Source organism: Malus sylvestris, chromosome 15 (assembly GCF_916048215.2).
Source record: "Malus sylvestris chromosome 15, drMalSylv7.2, whole genome shotgun sequence".
NCBI classification, from domain to species: domain Eukaryota; kingdom Viridiplantae; phylum Streptophyta; class Magnoliopsida; order Rosales; family Rosaceae; genus Malus; species Malus sylvestris.
Genome location: NC_062274.1, coordinates 14,288,431 through 14,307,944, shown reverse-complemented (window position 1 = coordinate 14,307,944; position 19,514 = coordinate 14,288,431). Strand labels below are relative to the sequence as shown.

Here is a 19,514-nt window from a genome sequence, read left to right as displayed (position 1 = left end):
GGCATTGTGCCAATAATCACCAATTAATTTTTTGTATTTGTAATCTCCTAAACATAGAATCCAAGTGGATTATTATCATATGAACACAATAGAAGCCAGCGGCAATGGTGTAAGCGATAAGTACACGCATTTGTCATTCAAATTTGTGATCCATGAAAAAAAGTTTTTTTAGTCAAAATGGTTTCTGAAATTTTCATAACACATAACTTTGGTTCCTAAAATTGTTTACCATACATTATTTTGATCATTCAATTATAAAATTTCGTTAAATGGTCCCTGAACTTTTTAAGAGCGTTCAAATGTTATGCTTTTGGATTCTTCTCCGTCGTATCGCTTTTTCATAAATAATAACAAAATTGTAATTTGCAAAATCGCTAGAAGATTCAAAGGAACCCCACCAAAGCTTCAAGTTGACCCTAGTCTTTTTAGGTTAGGGAGAAGCTAGCCTCTGTGTGTAGTACAAAAATAAGAAAAGAGATCAGATTCATTCCTCGTAATCCACCAAATCACAGGATTCGTGTCATGAAAATTTAATCAAATGATTAAAGTTATTATACCTTTTAAAGTAAATTCATGTAAATAACCGTTAGATCAAATTTCAATAACATAAATTCTCTGATTTGATGGATTAAAACGAAGAGATTCAGAGATGGTCATTTTCCCCAAAATAATGTTCGATAAAAGGACATTTTATCCAGAGGATTTTGGAATCTGGATTTATCTTTTTGTATTCTTTCTTTGGCATGGAAATTCAAAAAAGTCCAACCACACAAAAAATTATTGCAACTTTATGTGATATAACCACCTGCTTTCCCCGTCTTTCAAGTGTTCTAGTTGTAAAAGTTGTCATCCAACACTCAAAAAAGTAATGGAAACATTCAAACCCTTTTTCCTCGACCAATCTGTTTTTCAAAAAGCATCAATGAACTTCCACTCCACAATCTTTTTTCCTGCTTCATATTTTCAAATCCGAATTGTTTTTGTTTTACGTTTTCTGTCAAATCATAAAAAGAACAAAAGAAAACCAAGAAATCATCAGTAGAAAATATACAATAATATAGAAACCACTTTTACTAAGAAAGAAAAAGGAAATAAATTACATATTAATTTTTTTATCGACGGAAATATGAGATTCGAACTTGAAACATCTTTCCCGTTAAGTTAGATTCTAACTAATAATTAATCCACTAGAAAACACATATTACAGAGAAAACCGAGTAATAAGCAGAGAAAACGGAGAGTTTTCTTCTTTCTTTTTTTCCGTTTTTTTTTTCAAGATCCCCAGTTGGAAAACAAGGCTTCCCAAATTTCAGTAAAAACCTCAATAATCACCCTGTGATGGTGTGTCGAATTCAACGACAGAAAACACTGCAGAAGCTGTTCGAGATCCTTCGCCGAAAATATCTGCTTCTCGAAGATCATCTCCACCATTGACGTCCTGAAGTCGTTGTACGGATCGCTCGACTTCTTCACCACAGCAAAGCTGTCCTTCACTCTTCCTTGCAACGGAAGCAGACCCACGTCGGAGCTCTCTCTTCTGCGGCTGCTGCTGCTCCCGTTTGGCCGGGAACGGCGGCGCAAGCGGGGTCCGGAGGAGTGGCTCTTTGAAGAAAACAGAGTGTCTGTCTCATCGTCACTGCTCGACCACCACCCTCTGTAGGTATTGCTATCGAAAGAAGACGTACTGAACGGGAAAAAATCGCCGTTGGATTTGTTCTTCTTTGAATTCCTCGCCTTCGTCTTCTTCTTGTCTCTGATTTTTCTCTGTTTCGAGCTTTTTTCATGGTGGTTGTAGAAGGGGTTTAACGGCTGCGAGATCGGCGAGGCTGGAGGGCATGTGTGGCCGTCGGGAATAAAGGGTTTCACAAAAGGAGGGTACTTTTCAAAAATCTTGCGTCTTGGTAGCATTACATCTTTGATAGAGATAACGGGTTGGTTTGAGTCGGAGCATTTGGGTCTGCAAATGGAAGGAAACGGTAGAGCTGCCGGCTGTTTAGGAGGCGGAGCGGTTTGCACGTCTTGCTGGTTTTCAGGCAAGAAGACGGATTTTTCGATCACGTCAGACAAGTTTCGGGTCCTGCAGGAGCCGAATGAGGATCGGAACATGTTTGAGAGCTTGAATTTGAATCGGTTTTCCATTGCCCTAGCAGAGAGCTATGGAGAAGGAGAACTGAATTTCTAGAGAGAGATGGAGGAGTTTGGATGAGAGGGATATAAATGCATGAGAAACCGAAAGTGGGAGTGTTTTAAATGATATTTTAACAGTTGTCTGAGGAAACTTTTTGCTGGTTTTGTCCTCTCCTTTGTCATCTAACAAGACACACTGGTTTTGATTATTTGATTATATACTGCCTGTTGTTGACCTCGTAGCCACATTTTATTTTATTTTCGTAGATGCTAAAGTAATCGTTAGAACGAATGCGATCTCCTTTTGTATCCAAGTCCAACTTTCTCCTCACAGTTTAAATTAGCTAAAAGTGAAATATTGCCAGTGTAATAATAATGTTTTATTTTCTCTTTACCTGTATTTTAGTTTCAACCAATTTGAATCTTGCCTTGAGAATGAATTATGAATGTGACACTAAATAATTGTATATGTTTCATGAGACATGATTTCACTTGTTTGGGTTTATTATGCAATTTGAATTCAATTTCTCCGAGCAAGCTCTTCCATCTTGTAGACGTTTTATGATTAATGTTATCTGTGATGTCATTTGGCTTCATGACATTCTAGTGTAGTTTTTACTTTTTTTTCCAAGACATTGTTACGTTTACATTATCCAATTCCAAGTTAGATTAATTGATGACTATGTTACAAGGAAGTAATAAAAACCTATGTACTGAACTATATGCACTTCATGAATTAATCACGATGAAGAAATTATAGATACTATCAATTCTTGGCTTAGCAAGTGATGGATTGTCTTAATGACTAGGGAGACTAAAATTTTAAACTAAATTTACAAATTAAATGATGTGTCACCAATAGGAAATAAGTAAGCACTTAAGTGATAATCCAATTATCAACAACCATATCATTTAATTTGTAAAATTTAATTGAAAATTTTAATCTCTCTAGCATTTCGTATTTTTAATTAGAGAACAGGTTGGTCCTTTTCTTTTTTCTTAATATACAGTGGGCTCTCTATGCTGGTAAGTACGTTTAATTAAACACACAGATGAATGAAGCATGGAAATGGGAGGGTCATTAGCCAACATATTTGTAGCGCAGCCCTGGCTCCATTCAACCACTTACCATGCATGTAGAGAGCACTATGTGCTCAGTACCTAATAGTTTAGTTTTATTGATGATTAAAAATTGTTATCCACGTTCTAAAAAAGTTGAATTTTCATTCATCATAAAGTATTATTTTGAAGTCTGAATAATAGGTTCTCCGCTTGCGTAATCTATGTCGACGTAGCCACACCAAAGGCTACGGTGGGTTGTAGCTCAGGGAGAGTTTGTGGCAAATGTATGTATATTTTAGTGCATAGTCTAATATAATAGACAAAAAAAAACTGCAAGAAAAATTATTTTTTAATGAAACTAATCCTTCGAGTATTTAGCACAACTAGAAATATAAAACTTATCATGGAAATTGTGATGACGTTTTGTTAAAGATTATTCTGCTTTGATTCAGCGGCTTTACATTAGTTTCAATCAATTTTTTTCAAGATTGCCTTTACATCTACTTTCGTTGTTTTGATTTGTGCTAGTTGTGTGATTGTAATTGAGATGTCAATTTTTTTTATCTTCTTCTTGTGTTTGCATCTAAATATATGTAAATTTGATGATTCATTGTAATTTTTGCGGTTTGCAAATGCGAAGCTTATTGAGTTCATGCTAAGTAAATTTTAAGTATACAAATACATAAGTTAAACTTAAATTTTTGCATACAATATGTATATAGCAAAACAAAAAATAATCATTTGATTTTAGGGTAATTTTTTTAGCTAGCCCACCCATAAAAAATTCTCTGGCTCCGCCATTGTACAATTTTAATAATAAATTTTTCTTTGCCAAAAGACCAGACAACGTATGTACAATATTCTTCAAAACCATATATATTCGTCCATATGCAAGTTCTCATTTAGCTCTTGAAATTGGAAGAGTTTCTATGAGCAGACGTCGTTGCATAAAAAAGAATGCCCTAGAAAGTGGTAAACCTCACAAACATGCAGGTTGGGAACCCACCACCAACCCTGGTAACATGCATATTTTCATAAGAGAGAGATGTTTGAAATATGAGATTCAGACTGGAGGACAAAGGTTATATCGTCACCTTTTCCATGTTGTATATGGGAAATATTATTATTTCTCGGGCTTTTTGATGTTTTCAATCTGAATATTTGGTTTATATCTGTTGTCAACATGTTCGTGTCTGCTTCCAATTCGTCCACTGGTTAGAAGACAAATTGAGAGGACCTAAAACTCTTAGCTTGAACCAAAGAACATGAAGATTTTCATGTATTGAATACTACGTACGTCACAATTTTAAAACAAAGAAACCCTAGCGGCATACACACACACGCACACACACACACACACACACATATATATATATATATGTATGTATGTATATTTGAAGAAGAGGATCTCAAAGTCTTAGAAGCTTCCAACAGCTAAAGTACAGATTGGGGAGCGCAGGTTCTTAACCTTTACTACCAATGCTAGCGCTCCCATGCAACCAAGAGCTAACAGACAGTCTTCTGCAGATGGGATTCATTTTTTATGTAGAAGTTTGCTCTTTGACAAGAAGAAACTTATTGCCACGACATAGATTTCCTCATCCATTTACACTTGCTTTCATGCTCTTCTTATGATTAAAAAGTCCAGGCTCTCAAAATTTCAAAATAAAAAATAAAAAATCGATCTGCACTTGCGAGAGGGGCTAGTGTTTGACATTTTGAGTATGACTTTTGGGTGAAAATGGTGGTTATTATTTCCACGATTGCCCCAAAGGGATAGGGTTGGAGTAAAAAAGGACAAGGGCAATGAACCAAGCTATGAGCCAAAGCTTGCATAACACTCATCACCCTCATTGGAAGTTGCAATCTTAATTTATGTGGTGTCGCTAAAACAAGCCAAGTTTTAGCTAATTCAGACTCATATGTGTTTAAATCTAGTTAATTCAGACTGAAAACAAGATGATTAATCTTTAGGGTTCAGCAAGCCAAACCCTAGCTAATTCTGGCTAATTTCTGTCTAATTTTAGTGAATTTGAACCCGAAAAATGATGAACAAATCTTAGAGTAAATTTTAATACGAAACAAGATGAACAATCTTTAATAAGTTAATTTGGACTGGAAACAAGATGAGCAATCTTTAGGGCTTAGTTGCAATCTTAAGTTTATTTGGAGTTTCTATAAACACAAGCCAAGTTTTGGATCATTCATACTGATTTGGATCTAATTCTGGTTAATTAACTGAAAACAAGATGAACAAGCTTTAGGGTTTAGTTTTTATGTGTATAGTATTTATAAAAACAAGCAACACTTTGGCTAATACTGACTTACGTCTGTCTAATTCCGTTAATTTGAACTTGAAAAAAGATGATCAATCGTTAAAGTTAATTCGTACCTCTGTTTAATTTTAATTAATTCATAAAACAGCTCAACCCTAAACAGTGTTGATCTTTTTTGGGCAATGAACAATTAATGTTGGTCTTCACATCGATGCTAATTGTTCCAAGTTACAAATTTGGCAATTTGGCAAACGCATCCCATTCAAGATATGGATTGTTGGGTACTGATTGGTAAATATGGACAGGCATTTCAAAATTAATCACAGAAAAGAAAGATTTGGACCCAAATATAGGCACAACAAGATGGCAAAGAAACAAAGTTCATGAAAGTTGCTAGGAATTTTTACCATGTCGAGTAACTCAAATCAATCAAACTCATTTTGCATGGTTACAGTTGCGTGTGCAAGCACGGGGTTTTTAATTTTTATCCACCCGTGAAGAACAACCTTTTTTGTCTTAGTTGTTTGTCATCCTCTTGTCTTTGTCCAACTTCTTTATTCTTTTCTTCTTTTTTTACTTGTGAACAGACTGTTTATGCAATTGTACGTAGTTTAATATTGGAGATTAGTGTGTTCTAATCTAATCTGATATACTTAATTAACAATCTCCATTGACCACCAATTTTCGTGCATCGTGCACGAATTGTTTATCATTCATTTTTGTTGAAGAATACAAGAATTATACGTGATTTATATTGTGTGGTTTTACTTCAAGTTACTCAGCGACTTTAGTATAAATCCCACACTATTGGTGTGGTTTTGTTATGGACCGTTAACGTGTCTCTCTAAAATAATGACCATGTTATTATGTCATGTCGTTATGAATTTATCCACCACCCTTCCTTCCTATTTATAAGCAACTTCTAATTGTTGGTTTTTTCACGTTGATATCTAGTAACACGATTAAAACACAATCTCGATAGTGTAAATAACATTTTTTTTAAAACTCTTTTGGTGACCAGGAAGATTCATAGAAGCACTTTAGTCTACCCTTAGCCACCATTGTGTAATTCACCAGCGCCAGAAATCGAACCTAAAACAAGCCGTGTGAAATAAACTTGAATTTTTCTTTATACAACGATATATAACAAATCTCATATTTTAATTGATAGTAAGAGTCAAAATAGAAGCAACACTCACTACATCTCTCTCATTTCCCTCACCCTATTCACATTTGTTGTATCTTTGTCTTAAAAAATCGTCCCCATTTCTTCTAATGTCTTGCCTCTTGTCTACGGCAGAAAGAAGTAAAAGAACACCATTCCAACCACCATTGTTCCCGCCAGCACGAAAAACATTACACCAAGTGTTATATTGTTAGAGATAGTTAGAATTGTCATCGACACCACCCGCTCACCAAGATGGGTATTTACCCATGTTATGGGCCCGAGCCCAATTGAAAAGAATGAAACATCGGCGCAACACAGCCACGATGCCCAATCCCATATCCCATGTGGGCTTACTATATCGTTCAATTTTCTTTGGGTTGATCTCATTTCATTCGGTTTCCTATTAAAGATTTGATAAAAAGAAAAGGAGAAAAACAAACAAAAAGCTCTTTTTAGGAAATAAGGAATATAGTTCAACTTCTTTCATAAAGACTTCTTATTTCTTTTACCTTTTTTTTTTGGGAAAAATGATATCAGTTTCATTGGAATAGCAAGAAAGAGTGCATTCTTCAAGAAGAACGTCATCTATTAAGTTTAAGGGTTCAATTTTCTTTTTTGTAAAGAAATTTTGAGAGCGTTTTACTTGTTTGTTATTATTTAAAGAAATAAGATTACTTATAGGATATTAAAAAAAAAGTTACTTATAGGAAGAAGCACTTTTCCGCAAAGTTAATTTACGTGATATTTTTTGGACAAATAACCACTTTACGTTATTATGTTCTCATTTAAAGCACTTAAAAGTTTTGTAAAATATTATAAAGTAATTTTGACTATCTCTTAATCACTTCTAAATTGTTTCTAAAGGAGCGAAGAACTGATGATGAGACATGTTGTGCAAGTATCTCCCTCTTAGTGTATATAATACTGTTAACTACTTAGTAATTTTGGGATTTGAATTTGAGAAAGTAGTATCCAAGTAACACAACTAAATGCTGAATATAAAATAGTTCAACAAAATAAGAGTTGGTATCCAAATAACACATCATTTTTGCAACCCATTTGACATTAGATGCCTTGAGAACTAATTGCCCATTGGAAAAGTTGAATATGCAGTTTGTACATCTTTTTTTTTTCTATTACAATGAGAAAAAAAAATCCAGCGATTAATATAATTTAATCCTAACTCATTTTCCAACTCACTTTCACAGCTCCCCGCAGTCAATGTGAACAGTTTTTGCAGCTAAGAAAGAAGCATTTGATGCTCGTCCCTCTCGTCCTCAAATAGAGCCCCAATTTCTTCTAAGCTCTTCCCTTTGGTTTCTGGCAAATTGATGTAAAAGAAAATAGTGCCAACCAACATTACTCCTGCAAGCGCAAAAAACATCCCTCCGAATGTAATCTCCCTAGAAATGCTCAGAAATGTCATGGCCACTAACCCACTCACCAATCTGTTCACTCCGATGGCCAAGCTCGAGCCTTGGGCCCTCAACCTCATGGGAAATATTTCCGACGAATATACCCATGTGATGGGCCCAAGGCCAATCGAGAAGAAAGAAGCCGCAGAACAAACAGCCATCACACAAAGCGCAATAGCCCATTCAGGCCTCTCACTCGAGTACTCAAGAAACTTGGACCCAAATCCCAAAGCCGCCAATGAGATCGCCATGCCGAAAGAGCCTAACAGCAAAAGGGGTCGTCGTCCGTACCGGTCCAGGAAGAGTGCCGAAACCAAAACAAAGAAAGTCTTGGCAATGCCCATGAGGATTGTGACACCCACAAGATGCCTCTTGTTGTGAATTCCGGCGTCTCGGAATACCTCTGGGCTATAGTACACGACCGCGTCATTGCCTGAGGCTTGCATGAAGAAGTTGACTCCGATGGCAGCTATTAGAATGCGGCGGATCGGCTTCGTGGGCCTCACTAGTAACTCTCTCCACACCCCTTGTCCATGCCAGTTGTTTGAAGAGGTACTAGCATGCAACAACGAGGCAGCTTTTGCTATCTCTTTGAGCCTCAATTCAGCTTCCTCTTTGGTTTCAGATGTTCTTATCAAAACCTGCGTCGCTTCGTCAAGCCGGCCTTTCATGACCAACCATCTATGCAGAGTAAAATATCGTTGTATCAAAAAATAGAAGTATCATCGATACCAGTGGAACTATCAAGGTTTAAAAATACGAAACATATTGTACTCAAAAAAAAAAAAAAAAACATATTGACTAAGAAAATACCTAGGGGACTCAGGCATTGCTAGCACACCCAATGCAACAGCAATAGCAGGCAAAGCTGCAAGTCCAAGCATAAGTCTCCAATTCATGTTTTGTGGGATGCCTGATAAAGCATAGTTGGAGATATACCCGAGCAGTATTCCGCCGTTGATGAACACCTCCGGGAGAGAGGTGAGAAACCCTCGGGTGAGGGCTGGCGAGAGCTCGGCTACGTAAACTGGGGCAATCATGAGGGAGTAGCCTACTCCGATTCCGGCCACAAGTCTACCGGCTAAGAGAAATGGGAAGGATGGTGCTAGTCCCATTAGAAGTGCACCTATTAAAAATGTTAACGCAGCCAGGACTATAGTGTAACGCCTGCCGATAATATCCGACGTCTTGCCGGAGGCAAGTGATCCGATCAATGAACATACATTTAGAGAACCAACCAAGATTTCTACTTGCGTTGATGAAAGATTGAAGTCCTCTCTGTTAAAAAGAGAAGCTCCACTCATCACCCCAATATCTACAAACAGAAAAGTTCTTAGCAAACAACAAAAACCCTAAATATAATCATCCTTTAGTTATTAATTTTGTGTAACATAATTCAAAGCGTATTTTTTGTTATCATTCCTACAAATCACAATTTGACATGTACAAAAATAACTCATAAAAACACGAAAAAGAAAACTTCTACAAATGTGTTAAATTGTATTTGTTTGATAATCATTTCCATGATTACGTAGGAAAAAATAAGGTGGTATTTTCAAATTTAGAGGAAATTTTTAAGGAATTGAGGGTAACTAGTTACCATAGCCCAATAGAACAGAGTTTGTGGAAGCCAATATAGCACCGGCAAGAGCATATTTGTTGAGACCGGGCTGCGTATGAACTTCCGGTGCTTTCGGCTTTTCGGGTTCACATCGATGATCTGCCTGCGATGAAGATTCTGAATCATCAGCAAGCAGAGGATGGAGGTGGTCCTTCTTACTTGGCTCCATAGCAGGAGCAAATGGCAATCTAATTTGGAAGAAGATATACACGTTTGAATAAGGGGATGTGTATGGAATTTTTTATATACGGTATTAAGGTAAAAGACAACATTTTTTTTTTGTTTGTTTTTTATGTCAGAAAAAAATTACAAAGAAGAAGCTCGACGGATTCTGATATTCCAAACAACATAACAAATCTCCACAGCCACATATAGGCAAAATTAGAGAATTAGACACAAAGTCGAGTTAAATATGTCGTAAATCAGCTAACGAATTTGCTATCATATTTACTATATTTACTCTAACCTAATAGTAAAATGGTAATATTAGAAAAGGAATGATAATAAGTGCTTTTGAAAAAAGGTGCTTTTGTGAAAGTGGGACTGGACACGCTGTCTCCACACGCCTGTACCGTATGCTGCCAAAATGGTGGGTCTGAAACGAATAGACTCTGCTTCCTCGAGTTGGACCAAGCCAGCACAGCCACGCAGCAAATACAGTATGCGTTTTGTTTCATATCTCACAGATAATGTAACAAATTTAAGATTAAGCATATGTGTTTTGTTTCATATTTTATAGATAATATAACAAATTAAAAAAATGGACGTTTTGATATAGGTGCCTTATTTTTGAATTTTATAGACTAAACAGTTATACCTTTTAGAGATTTGATTAAACTCTTCTTCTCATCATTTTGTTGCCACATATATTAGAATTAATCATTTTTTATACCAAAATTACATGATCTGCCACTACTCCATATTTCTTAATCTTACGCCAAAAAAGTGCACAGCGTATTGAACCAAACTTCCTATAATCTAGCATTTTGATTACCTTCTCCCCCTTTGGAGATAATTGTAAACAAAAAAACCCTAGTTAAATACAATTTATTTTCACAATGCTTCCTACAATTTAGCAATGATTATCTACGATTTAATATTTTATTCCCAAAAGGGTTGAAAATATTTTTAGATCTCACAAAATTAAATGTACCAATATAATTTTTTATATCAATACATTAAGAGAAAATAGGACTAACAACAATATAAACGTACCAATAAATAAAGTGTATGAAATCAAACGTACCAAAATCAAAAGTAATATACCAATATCAACAATATGTACCAAATCAAACGTACCAAAACTGCAAATAAACGTACCAATCAATGTTTTTTACAAATTAAAACGTACCTAACGGCAGTATACACATAATATGTTGTACCTAATAATAGTTTGTCAACAACTATAAGTAAAAATAAAAAATAAAAAATAAAAAACAAAGAAAAATAGTTTGAAAAATTACACAGTGCTTTGTTGGATCGCCAACCATTTGGAAAAAAAAAATCAATAAAACGAACCATTTGACAAAAATAGATAATATTAATGTTTGTAGAACAAAAAAATTATTTTGATCAAAAAATTATAATTGGAAAAAGGGATAATAGAGTTAATAACTAATACTCCACTAAATAAGGGGAAAAACGTATAAAAAACATAAGAGGATAATTTAGAAATTAATAATTAACATTTTATTTTAAGAAAATACAATAATGATATGTAATTTAATTTAACAGAAAATTGTGAGGTGTCTATTAGTCAAAGCACTTTAATCAAATTTTAAAAAGGCACAAATGTTTAGTCTAAAAGATATAAAAAAGTTGTAGGGGTTCTAATTTTCCCTTAAAAAAAAAATTGCCAAGAAGATTTTCTGGATCATTATTGTGAATCCCAATTTTGGCATTAGAGAGGTCATCCGGATGATAAAATAATGTCCTGTATTTTAATTTTTTTTATTTGATATTACGTGATTATTTTAAAATATTGTTATTTGACGTTGTCATTTCATATAAATCATTATCATTCTATGACTCCAACTTCATTATGTATGAAAGTTAAACAAGTGTGTGACCGTAGGGCCTACCGCACCTGTAATTTGGTTATGATACTGCATTAGAATATAATCATCTAATCTATGATCAAGTAACATTAAGTAGAATGATGTGGTAAGCTCTTACAGTAGACTTCCATCATTCAGTGATGAATACTAGTTTTATCAAAGATAAAAATTTCTGCACTTCTCTTTTATCCGCTTGCCTTCTTTTTAGCCTTCTTTTTAGCTGTTGAATTGAAAGAGTGAAAATAAAACGAAAGAGAAAATCATAGTTTGAAAAACGCTACCTTTAAGCATATTCTCATGTAGATTTTGGAAGAAAAAGTGATAAGAAATCAACCTGCATCAGAATTCGATCGAGAGTGACTAGTAAATAAAGATAAAATATGTGTGTGAACACAAATAGTAGAGGAATATTCCTCCGTATTTCAAATCAAAGAGTGAATCGACATGTGCTTGGAGCATTTGGACCATGTGCTATGACATCCATCATTTGCTTGGCATTTTTTCGAAAATGCTGTGTATATGATGTCTACCTTTGTTAATGATGTCGATATTTGTACTGACATACATCTCCATTGTGAAAAGTTGATACATTTTACTTTTAGCATGCTATCAGCACCATGTCAACCATCCGTTCTTGATAAAAATTTAATAATATATAATACTAGTCACTCAGTCAATAAAAAATAAAATAAAAAAGGAAGAACTAAATCGTCACACGATCCAACCTTATTGTTTTATTTTATTAGACAAGTGATAGCTAATAAAAAGGAGCATAACACAAAACTTCAACTTCAAATACAAGTGTGAATGATGTTAATTACTTGAAAAACAAATCGCTTCAATCTATTAAAAATAAATAAAAAAGAAATATAAAATAACCCTTTCATTTGAACAAAATTGACAATTTAAAGCCAAACTGAAAAGAACAAATTTACAGTGCATTGCCTGATGCTGTCATGCTAAAACCGCGCCATTCCATCAAGTAATTTAGTATCACGGTGAGGGCATTTTCGTAAACAAAAATTCAAAGCATAAGAAACCGAACTTCACCGCCAAGCTTTGAACTGTGAAGCACAAAACTCCATAGCTCAGCCTCCCACTGCGATAAGCTTCAAAATTCTCCAATTACCAAAAATGGTGAGTTTTTCTGTTACTAATTTGATATTACGTATGAAAATTATTTTGTTTTCCATAAATATTGAAACTTTTCGATGTACTTTGTTTGATTTTCCTCTGTTTTTCTGTGGAACTAAACAGAGCAAAGGCACGGCGAGCTTCGGGAAAAGGAGGAACAAGACCCACACGCTGTGCGTGCGGTGCGGGCGGCGGAGCTTTCACCTCCGGAAGAGCCGCTGCGCCTCCTGCGGCTTCCCTTCCAGCCGCATCCGAAAATGTCATCATCCTTCGTTGCCTCCACTAATCAGCTTAAAAAAGGGACATCCTGCGACGAGAATTTTTAATTTTATGTGATTGTGGTCGTGATTTTCCAGTTTAAGAATTTTTCTGTGGTGTTTGTGAATCGCAGGTACTGAGGCTGCTCCAAGAAAGAAGAGAGCCTCGGTGTCGTCTTCGTCGTTTTAAGTAGATCATGAGCTTCCATCAGAGTTTTGGCTATGAATGATAAGCTAGATCTTTGTGTTTACATTTCAGCAATAGTTCTGGTTTGTAAATTTTCGTAATCCATCAAGAACAATGGATATGGATGGTTAGAATGGTTTTTTGTGCGCTTGAAACTGTGAACCTGAAACCGCGACCGAAACCGAAAGAATTACAGCAAATGATGTATAACTGTTCTTAATTTCCATTAAAATTGGTTGGAGTTGGCCAGTCTGAGGTTTGCTCTTTACATACAGTAATGGCCTGGCCAAACAGTACAGTATATCAATCAGAGATTTTTACTGTATTTACATATAAAGAATCAGGGCAATGGGATTCGGAGACTATTTCTACAAGATCATCCCTGCACTGTCGATATATTCAGTAACTTGTGAAGCAAGTTGGTACGTCCAGTTCACAGCGGTGCCGAAAAAGAGCTCCCAAAACCATAGATCCAGTGCAAGTACCGTGGAAAATATGAGCAATGCCAAAGTCTGGTAGCGGTTCAAGGGCCAACCTGATACTTCCGCCATCTTCTTCAGAAATGGAAGGGAACTTCTCTCCAGATCCTGCTTCCTTATGGACCATGCGGAAACCCATTGTGCCTCAGTAGGGATGAGCTCCAACTCTTGCAATCGTCTCCCCAGGTCTGGCATGTGACCCCCTCCGTATAGTATTGCAATCTTGTTGCTCCCACTGTCGATTGCTTTTCGGAGAGCATCTATGGCAGCTCTGTTTCTCTCACCAATAATCACAGAGCTCTCTTCTACATCGGCTGTAGCCTGCGTGAATCTTAACCAAGTAATACATGCGTGTTAGTTTTGAGTTTCCTGCACGCTAACAACTTTCCTACTCAAAATTTAGCACCAATTCACAGCACCCCTTGAGATTAAAAACCCAATTGACAATTGGTTTGATCAGTTATGAAAATCCGTACATACAGACCAAGTGACGGAAAGCGAAACTCATGGAAAATATTTACTCAGATGTTAGCCTCTTGGCCAAGAAGACCTTCATCGCAGCACCAAAATCAAGCCTAGACAAGGCTTCTAGTTCTGGAAATTCCGACTGCTGACTGCCCGCGTCTGCACAAACACCTCCGATAATGAGAAGGCCAACAAGTGGCATCGGAAGCACACGTGCGGCCCACAAAAGCTTGGATCTCCAGGGACCAAGGCCTTCTGGAACTGAAACTGTTTGAATCATGGCTTTCGTGGATCTAACAGTCATATCTCTCGCAAACGTGAAGAAGCTTTCACCCTTTTCTTCCTGAAAGAAATGACAATGGCATCAGATGCACCAATGATCCTCGAGCATTTTACGGCCTCCAAAAAGGAAAGAGAAGATACATACCTGAAGCAATTTGAAAGTCTCGAAGTCGAGATCTGCATGGTACCAATTCTCAGACTCGTAATCAAGACAGTCTAATTGGAAATCAAGCGCCAGAACTCGAGCCATCTGTCGCTGAATGCATCCCAGGATGTTAAATCCTCTTGAGCGGGAGCCTTTGGCTTTTAGCCTTTTTGTGGCAGCAAGGAATCGTCTGTTCTCTAAACTCTCCCGGCTAGTCACCATCTCATACAGGACACAATCATAGGACTCAAGTTCCTTCTGGAGGGTCTCAAAGTACCTGGAAATTAAATAAAATTTGGTTGAGACAGTTTCCTAGCACCATTTCTGAAAGTCTCTTGCACTTTTGTGCTGCATTCATTAGCACTCTAATATCCAAAGTACAATACTTTTTCCTGAAAGCGTTACGTATAAAACTTACACGAAAGCTACCCTTCCCAAATTCATCTCTCAAACAACTAGCATCGCATTTATTTAGTTCATATATTTCACTAACAATCAAACAATTCTGCTAACTGCAAAACTACTTAAAAACGAAGAAGCAATAAAAATCACAACGATTGTTCGAAGATACATACTCTTTATCCGCGATGTGAATTGTCGAAACCAAATCAACCTACAACACCAAACAAGAACAAACTCAAAAGTTACAAACCAAGCCCGCTTACAAAACAAAAGAACCCAACTCAAAGAATCCAACTTTACACGCAATACCTGAAGAAACGGCCTCAAAAGCGACCAAGGGAACCGCTTTTTGTAGCTGACAACCGCCGTCTGCAGCTCCCCGGTGCCGCCATCGTCACCGCTTTTGAACCTCATGAAATCCGCAATCGAATTGGTCTGCAAAAACTGCTCGGCGGAGCCGTCCTCAATTGGGCTGACAGAGGAAGAGCCGAAGACCTTGAAAGGAAGGAGCCTTGAGGATTTGGGGAATCTGAGGGTCCGTTTGGAGGATTCGAAAGGCCTGGCCTTGAAGGTGGTGGAGGTGGAGGAAGCATCGGAGCGAGTGGTGGAGTTGGAGGGAAACGACGAGGAGGAGGAGAGAATTGAGAGAGAAGCTGAGACCATGCTTTCTCTCTCTAGTCTCTACAGAGAGAGAGAGACTTGGGGTTGTTTGGATAAACAAAACACCGAGGAAATGGAGTTTGTCGATGGAGTGAAAGGGGAGGTGGTTGAACCTCATGGGATTTTTTTATGGAAAATATGAAGAAAAAAATGATAATTAAAATAAAAAATTAATATGTAAGTATTGATATATCCATAAATGATAGTAATACTCATCACCCTATTTATTACTCTTGAATGAATTTAAATTTTAAGATTTGTATTAATCCTCTACGCATAAGCCTGACGAAACTCATCTAACGAAAATAAAAAAAATGGTGAGCATTATCATCACTTAAAAAGTGGTGAGCAAAAATATTCCTCTATGAAGGGGACGGGCAAGTGAAATATATATCTCTTTACTCATTAACTTTAAACAAGCAATTGAAATTTGAAAGCTTTTTAACAACGGTTTTTCTACTATCACAGAAAAAATGTCAATTACACCAATACCTGCCAACAAGTAATCAAATCATTTCTGAATATCCTGAAAACCACTATATCTCCAGCAGTAAACCGCAGCCGAACATCGTGACCACGCGTAGATATTGAACGAGAGCTGGAGAAACGAATATTTCAAAGCAATCTGAGGTACACCTGCAAAGCTTTCTCTGCATGCTTATGATTTCATGATCGTTTTCTTTTGTTTTATTTCAAAATTTACGCCACATCTGCCTCACTGTGACAAAATCCGAAGGCCTGCTTGTAAATCCTCTAGGGTGATCGTTCTAAGTTCGTCTGTATCTATACAATCAAAATCCAGCCTAAGATCCAAACTCTCTCTAGCATTCACTAACATCGTATCCACTAAACCTCCATTCATCTCCTTGCACTGCTTTTCTGTTGTCTCTCTTCGAATCAGATCTGCAACAGCTTCTATACTGCACGAAGAGTGTAACTGAAATCCATACAACAAGCTCTCCTCTGTCTGATTATGCATCTTGATATGGAGGATCTTTGCTAGGTCTTCTGAAGTGAAGTCACTAAAATTGAAAAACTTGGTCACACGTCGACAGAAACCTTCATTTGAAGCAATTACACGTTTCATTGGTTCGCTATATCCTGCAAATATGACTACGATTTTTCCACTATCCATGACAGACATGATCTCTTCCAATGCTTCCAAGCCATAGTCTTTATCGTCTGCCTTCTGCATGGGTATTAGTCGATAAGCTTCATCAACAAAAAGGATTCCTCCCTCTGCGTCTTTAATCTGTGCAGAATATTACAATTAGGGTGTCACAGAAGAGCACTCACGTCCTAGAGGTGTGAAATTAGAACATAAATAGTTCCAAAAAGATCATTGTCTTACCTTCCTCCTAGTTTTGGGTCCAGTGTGACCAACGAATTCCCCAACCAAATCGGTCCTCTGTACTTCTGTTACCTTATCAGTAGGTAGAATTCCTACCATATGGAGTAATCTTCCAAGAATTCGAGCTACCATGGTCTTACCTGTTGAAAGCAATAACCATATCTATCATAATGATACTACAAAGATATAACCCAACAAAGCATATTCCTCTTTTTTTCTTTTTACTCTTATGAAAACGCTAGTGGTATATTACAATTTGTCTTTAAAGAAATAGGTTTCATGATCCAATCATCACTTACCAGTTCCAGGATTTCCAAGAAAAGCCATATGAGGCGGTCTCCTCACACCAACTTTCAGCCCAAGGGCCTTACGCCTCTCATCCAAAAGCATCCCCTTTGCCCATTTCCGTAGTTGTACCTTGAGCTCATGCAAACCAACAATATTTGATAACTCACTTTCAAGTTCATCCATCTTAGCTTTAGTTTCACTGCATGCTTCAATTGCTTTTTTTCTCCTCTGCTCTTCATAGTGCCACTGTAATAGTTCCCGCAACTTTCCATTTGCACGGCCCTTAGATAAGTGATGTATAGGAGTCATGCCCTCCTACAATTCAAAGGCGACAGCATTAGCATATACTTAGATGTTATCCTTGAGTAAATTGAATGTTGCAAGCAAATGAAATGAGCAATACATCGTCCTTAGCACTGCAATCAGCATTGTACTCTAGTAATGTTTTGACAGTCGAGAACTCTTCAGCTGTAAGTGAGTACCACACAGCAAGGTGTAGTGGTGTCATTCCATTCTGCATGGACAGAGGCAGAGACTTTTTAAACATGAGTAGCACATTGACACGATGGTTAGAAATCCAAAACTCAACAGAAACTGACTTGGGTGAAACAAAACTTACATTTGCCTTGGCTTCTATAAAAGCACCATGGACAAGAAGCAACCGTGCAGCATCATTGCATCCATTCTTTGCTGCCATGTGCAATGGTGTTTCTCCGTACTGCAAAGCTCAACATGTTATTAACACCCAAAATCAAATAAGAAATCTATTAATACACAACAAATTCAGTTTCAAAATTGAGTTTCAAAACAATTGAGGTAATACAAAATTCAGACATGAGAATAAACATTTTACCTACCATGTTCTTGGCTTCCAACTCAACTTCACCCGGCCCTTGCCAATCAAGAAGGAATTTAACCATGTCACCCCTGTTGTAACCAGCAGAAACATGAAGTGGAGTTTGTTGCATCTGCATTCAGGGAAACAAATGATTCATTAGAGGATAAGATAACCTTACTTGATATTCACATCCAATGGTAGTGATACTATCCTACATAATTATCACCAAATTATAAAAGAAATGCCCTGCCGTTTTACTAACCAGAACTTCAAAGAAAACCTCCTAATCTCACATTTCTTTATTCCTTTCTTGAACTACCCTTTCTGTAGTTATAAAAATTAAGGTTTATGAACTGGCCAAAGAAAAGTATTTGCCTACAAAAAACTAAATACGGTATGGGATCGGATCTTCAATTTAGCAACACAGACCATTTAGCAATGAAAGTCAATTAACTTAACCAAGTAGGGAAAATGCTCATCTACCAGTAATGACAACCCTGAAAAGAAACTGTCTTATCCGTCATCGAACAGTTTAACACACTTAGATCCAGCCCAATTGCCTCTCTTCAATCCACCCAAAACATCAAACGGTACATAATCCACAACTACATTCCATTTTACAGACTCTACCACAATATATTTACCAAGAAAAAGATCGATACTTCCCTTCCTTTATGCACCGACATCCGCATACAATTATAAATACAAGAAAATCTAGTACATTAACCATCAAAGAAGCCAAATGCTACATTAAAGTGGTAAAGAAACATGATCAAACGGGTTGAATTTTCACAACCCAATTGGCAAGCATTCCAGAATTCCAAAACCCATCAAACAAAATGCACCCAGAATTTCAAAGACGTCAGCTTTCGACACGAAATCGAACTAATGAAAAACCCCATTTAGTGAATTCAAATTTACAAGAGAAGGATATCTTACAACGGCATTTTTTTCGTTGAGAAGAGATGGGGTTTCCCGAAGCAGCTTCTGGAAGCCAAGAAGGTCGCCGGACTGAGCGAAGCCGTGGATGGTGGTGGGCCTGGCGGATCTCGACCGTTGATCTGGGTGCCTCTGCATCCTTCCTTCCCCCCTGTATACTTGTGGGTTCTTGCTAACTCTCTCTCTCTCTCTCTCCCCTTCTCAGACAACAGACAAAAGAAAGATGGTCGAAAATGAATTGAGAAAAAACCGGGGAGAGAGGTTTTAGAGAGTGATAGATTTTGGAGGCGTCAAACAAGGCATGCGCGTTTATATTATATGTTTTTGGACAAAAGAAGTATGCGCGTTTATTTTTTTGGCT

The 19,514-nt window shown here is 36.9% G+C and overlaps 4 protein-coding genes and 1 long non-coding RNA gene across 6 annotated transcripts; 1 reads left to right on the top strand and 4 right to left on the bottom strand.

Annotated features, from left to right (window-relative positions):
* Positions 1-1,048: 1,048 nt before the first annotated feature.
* On the bottom strand, positions 1,049-2,244 carry LOC126605315 (transcription repressor OFP8-like). Its single transcript, XM_050272688.1, has one exon. The coding sequence runs from the start codon at positions 2,137-2,139 to the stop codon at positions 1,273-1,275; it is 867 nt and encodes a 288-aa protein (XP_050128645.1). The 5' UTR covers positions 2,140-2,244; the 3' UTR covers positions 1,049-1,272.
* A 5,434-nt stretch (positions 2,245-7,678) lies between these two features.
* LOC126605309 (polyol transporter 5-like) lies at positions 7,679-9,894 on the bottom strand. Its single transcript, XM_050272681.1, has 3 exons — positions 9,649-9,894; positions 8,862-9,363; positions 7,679-8,729 (listed from the first exon to the last, which is right to left on the bottom strand). The coding sequence occupies exons 1-3, from the start codon at positions 9,836-9,838 to the stop codon at positions 7,874-7,876; spliced, it is 1,548 nt and encodes a 515-aa protein (XP_050128638.1). The 5' UTR covers positions 9,839-9,894; the 3' UTR covers positions 7,679-7,873.
* A 2,891-nt stretch (positions 9,895-12,785) lies between these two features.
* LOC126605319 (uncharacterized) lies at positions 12,786-13,459 on the top strand. The gene is made up of 2 exons (XR_007616912.1): positions 12,786-12,863; positions 12,984-13,459. It is a non-coding gene; the product is annotated as an uncharacterized LOC126605319 (long non-coding RNA).
* Positions 13,460-13,504: 45 nt separating this feature from the next.
* LOC126605312 (uncharacterized) lies at positions 13,505-15,879 on the bottom strand. The gene is made up of 5 exons (XM_050272684.1): positions 15,387-15,879; positions 15,251-15,288; positions 14,676-14,952; positions 14,305-14,591; positions 13,505-14,114 (listed from the first exon to the last, which is right to left on the bottom strand). Exons 1-5 carry the CDS (start codon positions 15,738-15,740, stop codon positions 13,673-13,675), a joined length of 1,398 nt encoding a protein of 465 aa, XP_050128641.1. The 5' UTR covers positions 15,741-15,879; the 3' UTR covers positions 13,505-13,672.
* Positions 15,880-16,116: 237 nt separating this feature from the next.
* LOC126605310 (protein CfxQ homolog) lies at positions 16,117-19,438 on the bottom strand. Of its 2 annotated transcripts, XM_050272682.1 has the most exons (7): positions 19,154-19,438; positions 18,234-18,344; positions 17,996-18,094; positions 17,780-17,890; positions 17,388-17,691; positions 17,089-17,228; positions 16,117-16,989 (listed from the first exon to the last, which is right to left on the bottom strand). In XM_050272682.1, the coding sequence occupies exons 1-7, from the start codon at positions 19,289-19,291 to the stop codon at positions 16,453-16,455; spliced, it is 1,440 nt and encodes a 479-aa protein (XP_050128639.1). In that variant the 5' UTR covers positions 19,292-19,438; the 3' UTR covers positions 16,117-16,452. The 2 variants fall into 2 exon arrangements, with proteins under 2 accessions (XP_050128639.1, XP_050128640.1); XM_050272683.1 differs by lacking the exon at positions 19,154-19,438 and having other exon boundaries at positions 18,230-18,344.
* Positions 19,439-19,514: the final 76 nt, after the last annotated feature.

What these genes read in the sequence shown, in the direction of transcription:
- LOC126605315 (XM_050272688.1), bottom strand. Translation starts at nt 2,139, where the DNA reads ATGGAAAACCGATTCAAATTCAAGCTCTCAAACATGTTCCGATCCTCA.
- LOC126605309 (XM_050272681.1), bottom strand. Translation starts at nt 9,838, where the DNA reads ATGGAGCCAAGTAAGAAGGACCACCTCCATCCTCTGCTTGCTGATGAT. An exon ending in CTCTGTTCTATTGGGCTATG is followed by an intron (nt 9,364 to 9,648) that starts GTAACTAGTTAC and finishes TTCTGTTTGTAG; the next exon opens with ATATTGGGGTGATGAGTGGA. An exon ending in GCAATGCCTGAGTCCCCTAG is followed by an intron (nt 8,730 to 8,861) that starts GTATTTTCTTAG and finishes TACTCTGCATAG; the next exon opens with ATGGTTGGTCATGAAAGGCC.
- LOC126605312 (XM_050272684.1), bottom strand. Translation starts at nt 15,740, where the DNA reads ATGGTCTCAGCTTCTCTCTCAATTCTCTCCTCCTCCTCGTCGTTTCCC. An exon ending in TTTTGAGGCCGTTTCTTCAG is followed by an intron (nt 15,289 to 15,386) that starts GTATTGCGTGTA and finishes TTGGTGTTGTAG; the next exon opens with GTTGATTTGGTTTCGACAAT. An exon ending in AGACTTTCAAATTGCTTCAG is followed by an intron (nt 14,592 to 14,675) that starts GTATGTATCTTC and finishes CATTTCTTTCAG; the next exon opens with GAAGAAAAGGGTGAAAGCTT.
- LOC126605310 (XM_050272682.1), bottom strand. Translation starts at nt 19,291, where the DNA reads ATGCAGAGGCACCCAGATCAACGGTCGAGATCCGCCAGGCCCACCACC. An exon ending in TTATAGAAGCCAAGGCAAAT is followed by an intron (nt 17,891 to 17,995) that starts GTAAGTTTTGTT and finishes CTGTCCATGCAG; the next exon opens with AATGGAATGACACCACTACA. An exon ending in ATTGCAGTGCTAAGGACGAT is followed by an intron (nt 17,692 to 17,779) that starts GTATTGCTCATT and finishes TTTGAATTGTAG; the next exon opens with GAGGGCATGACTCCTATACA.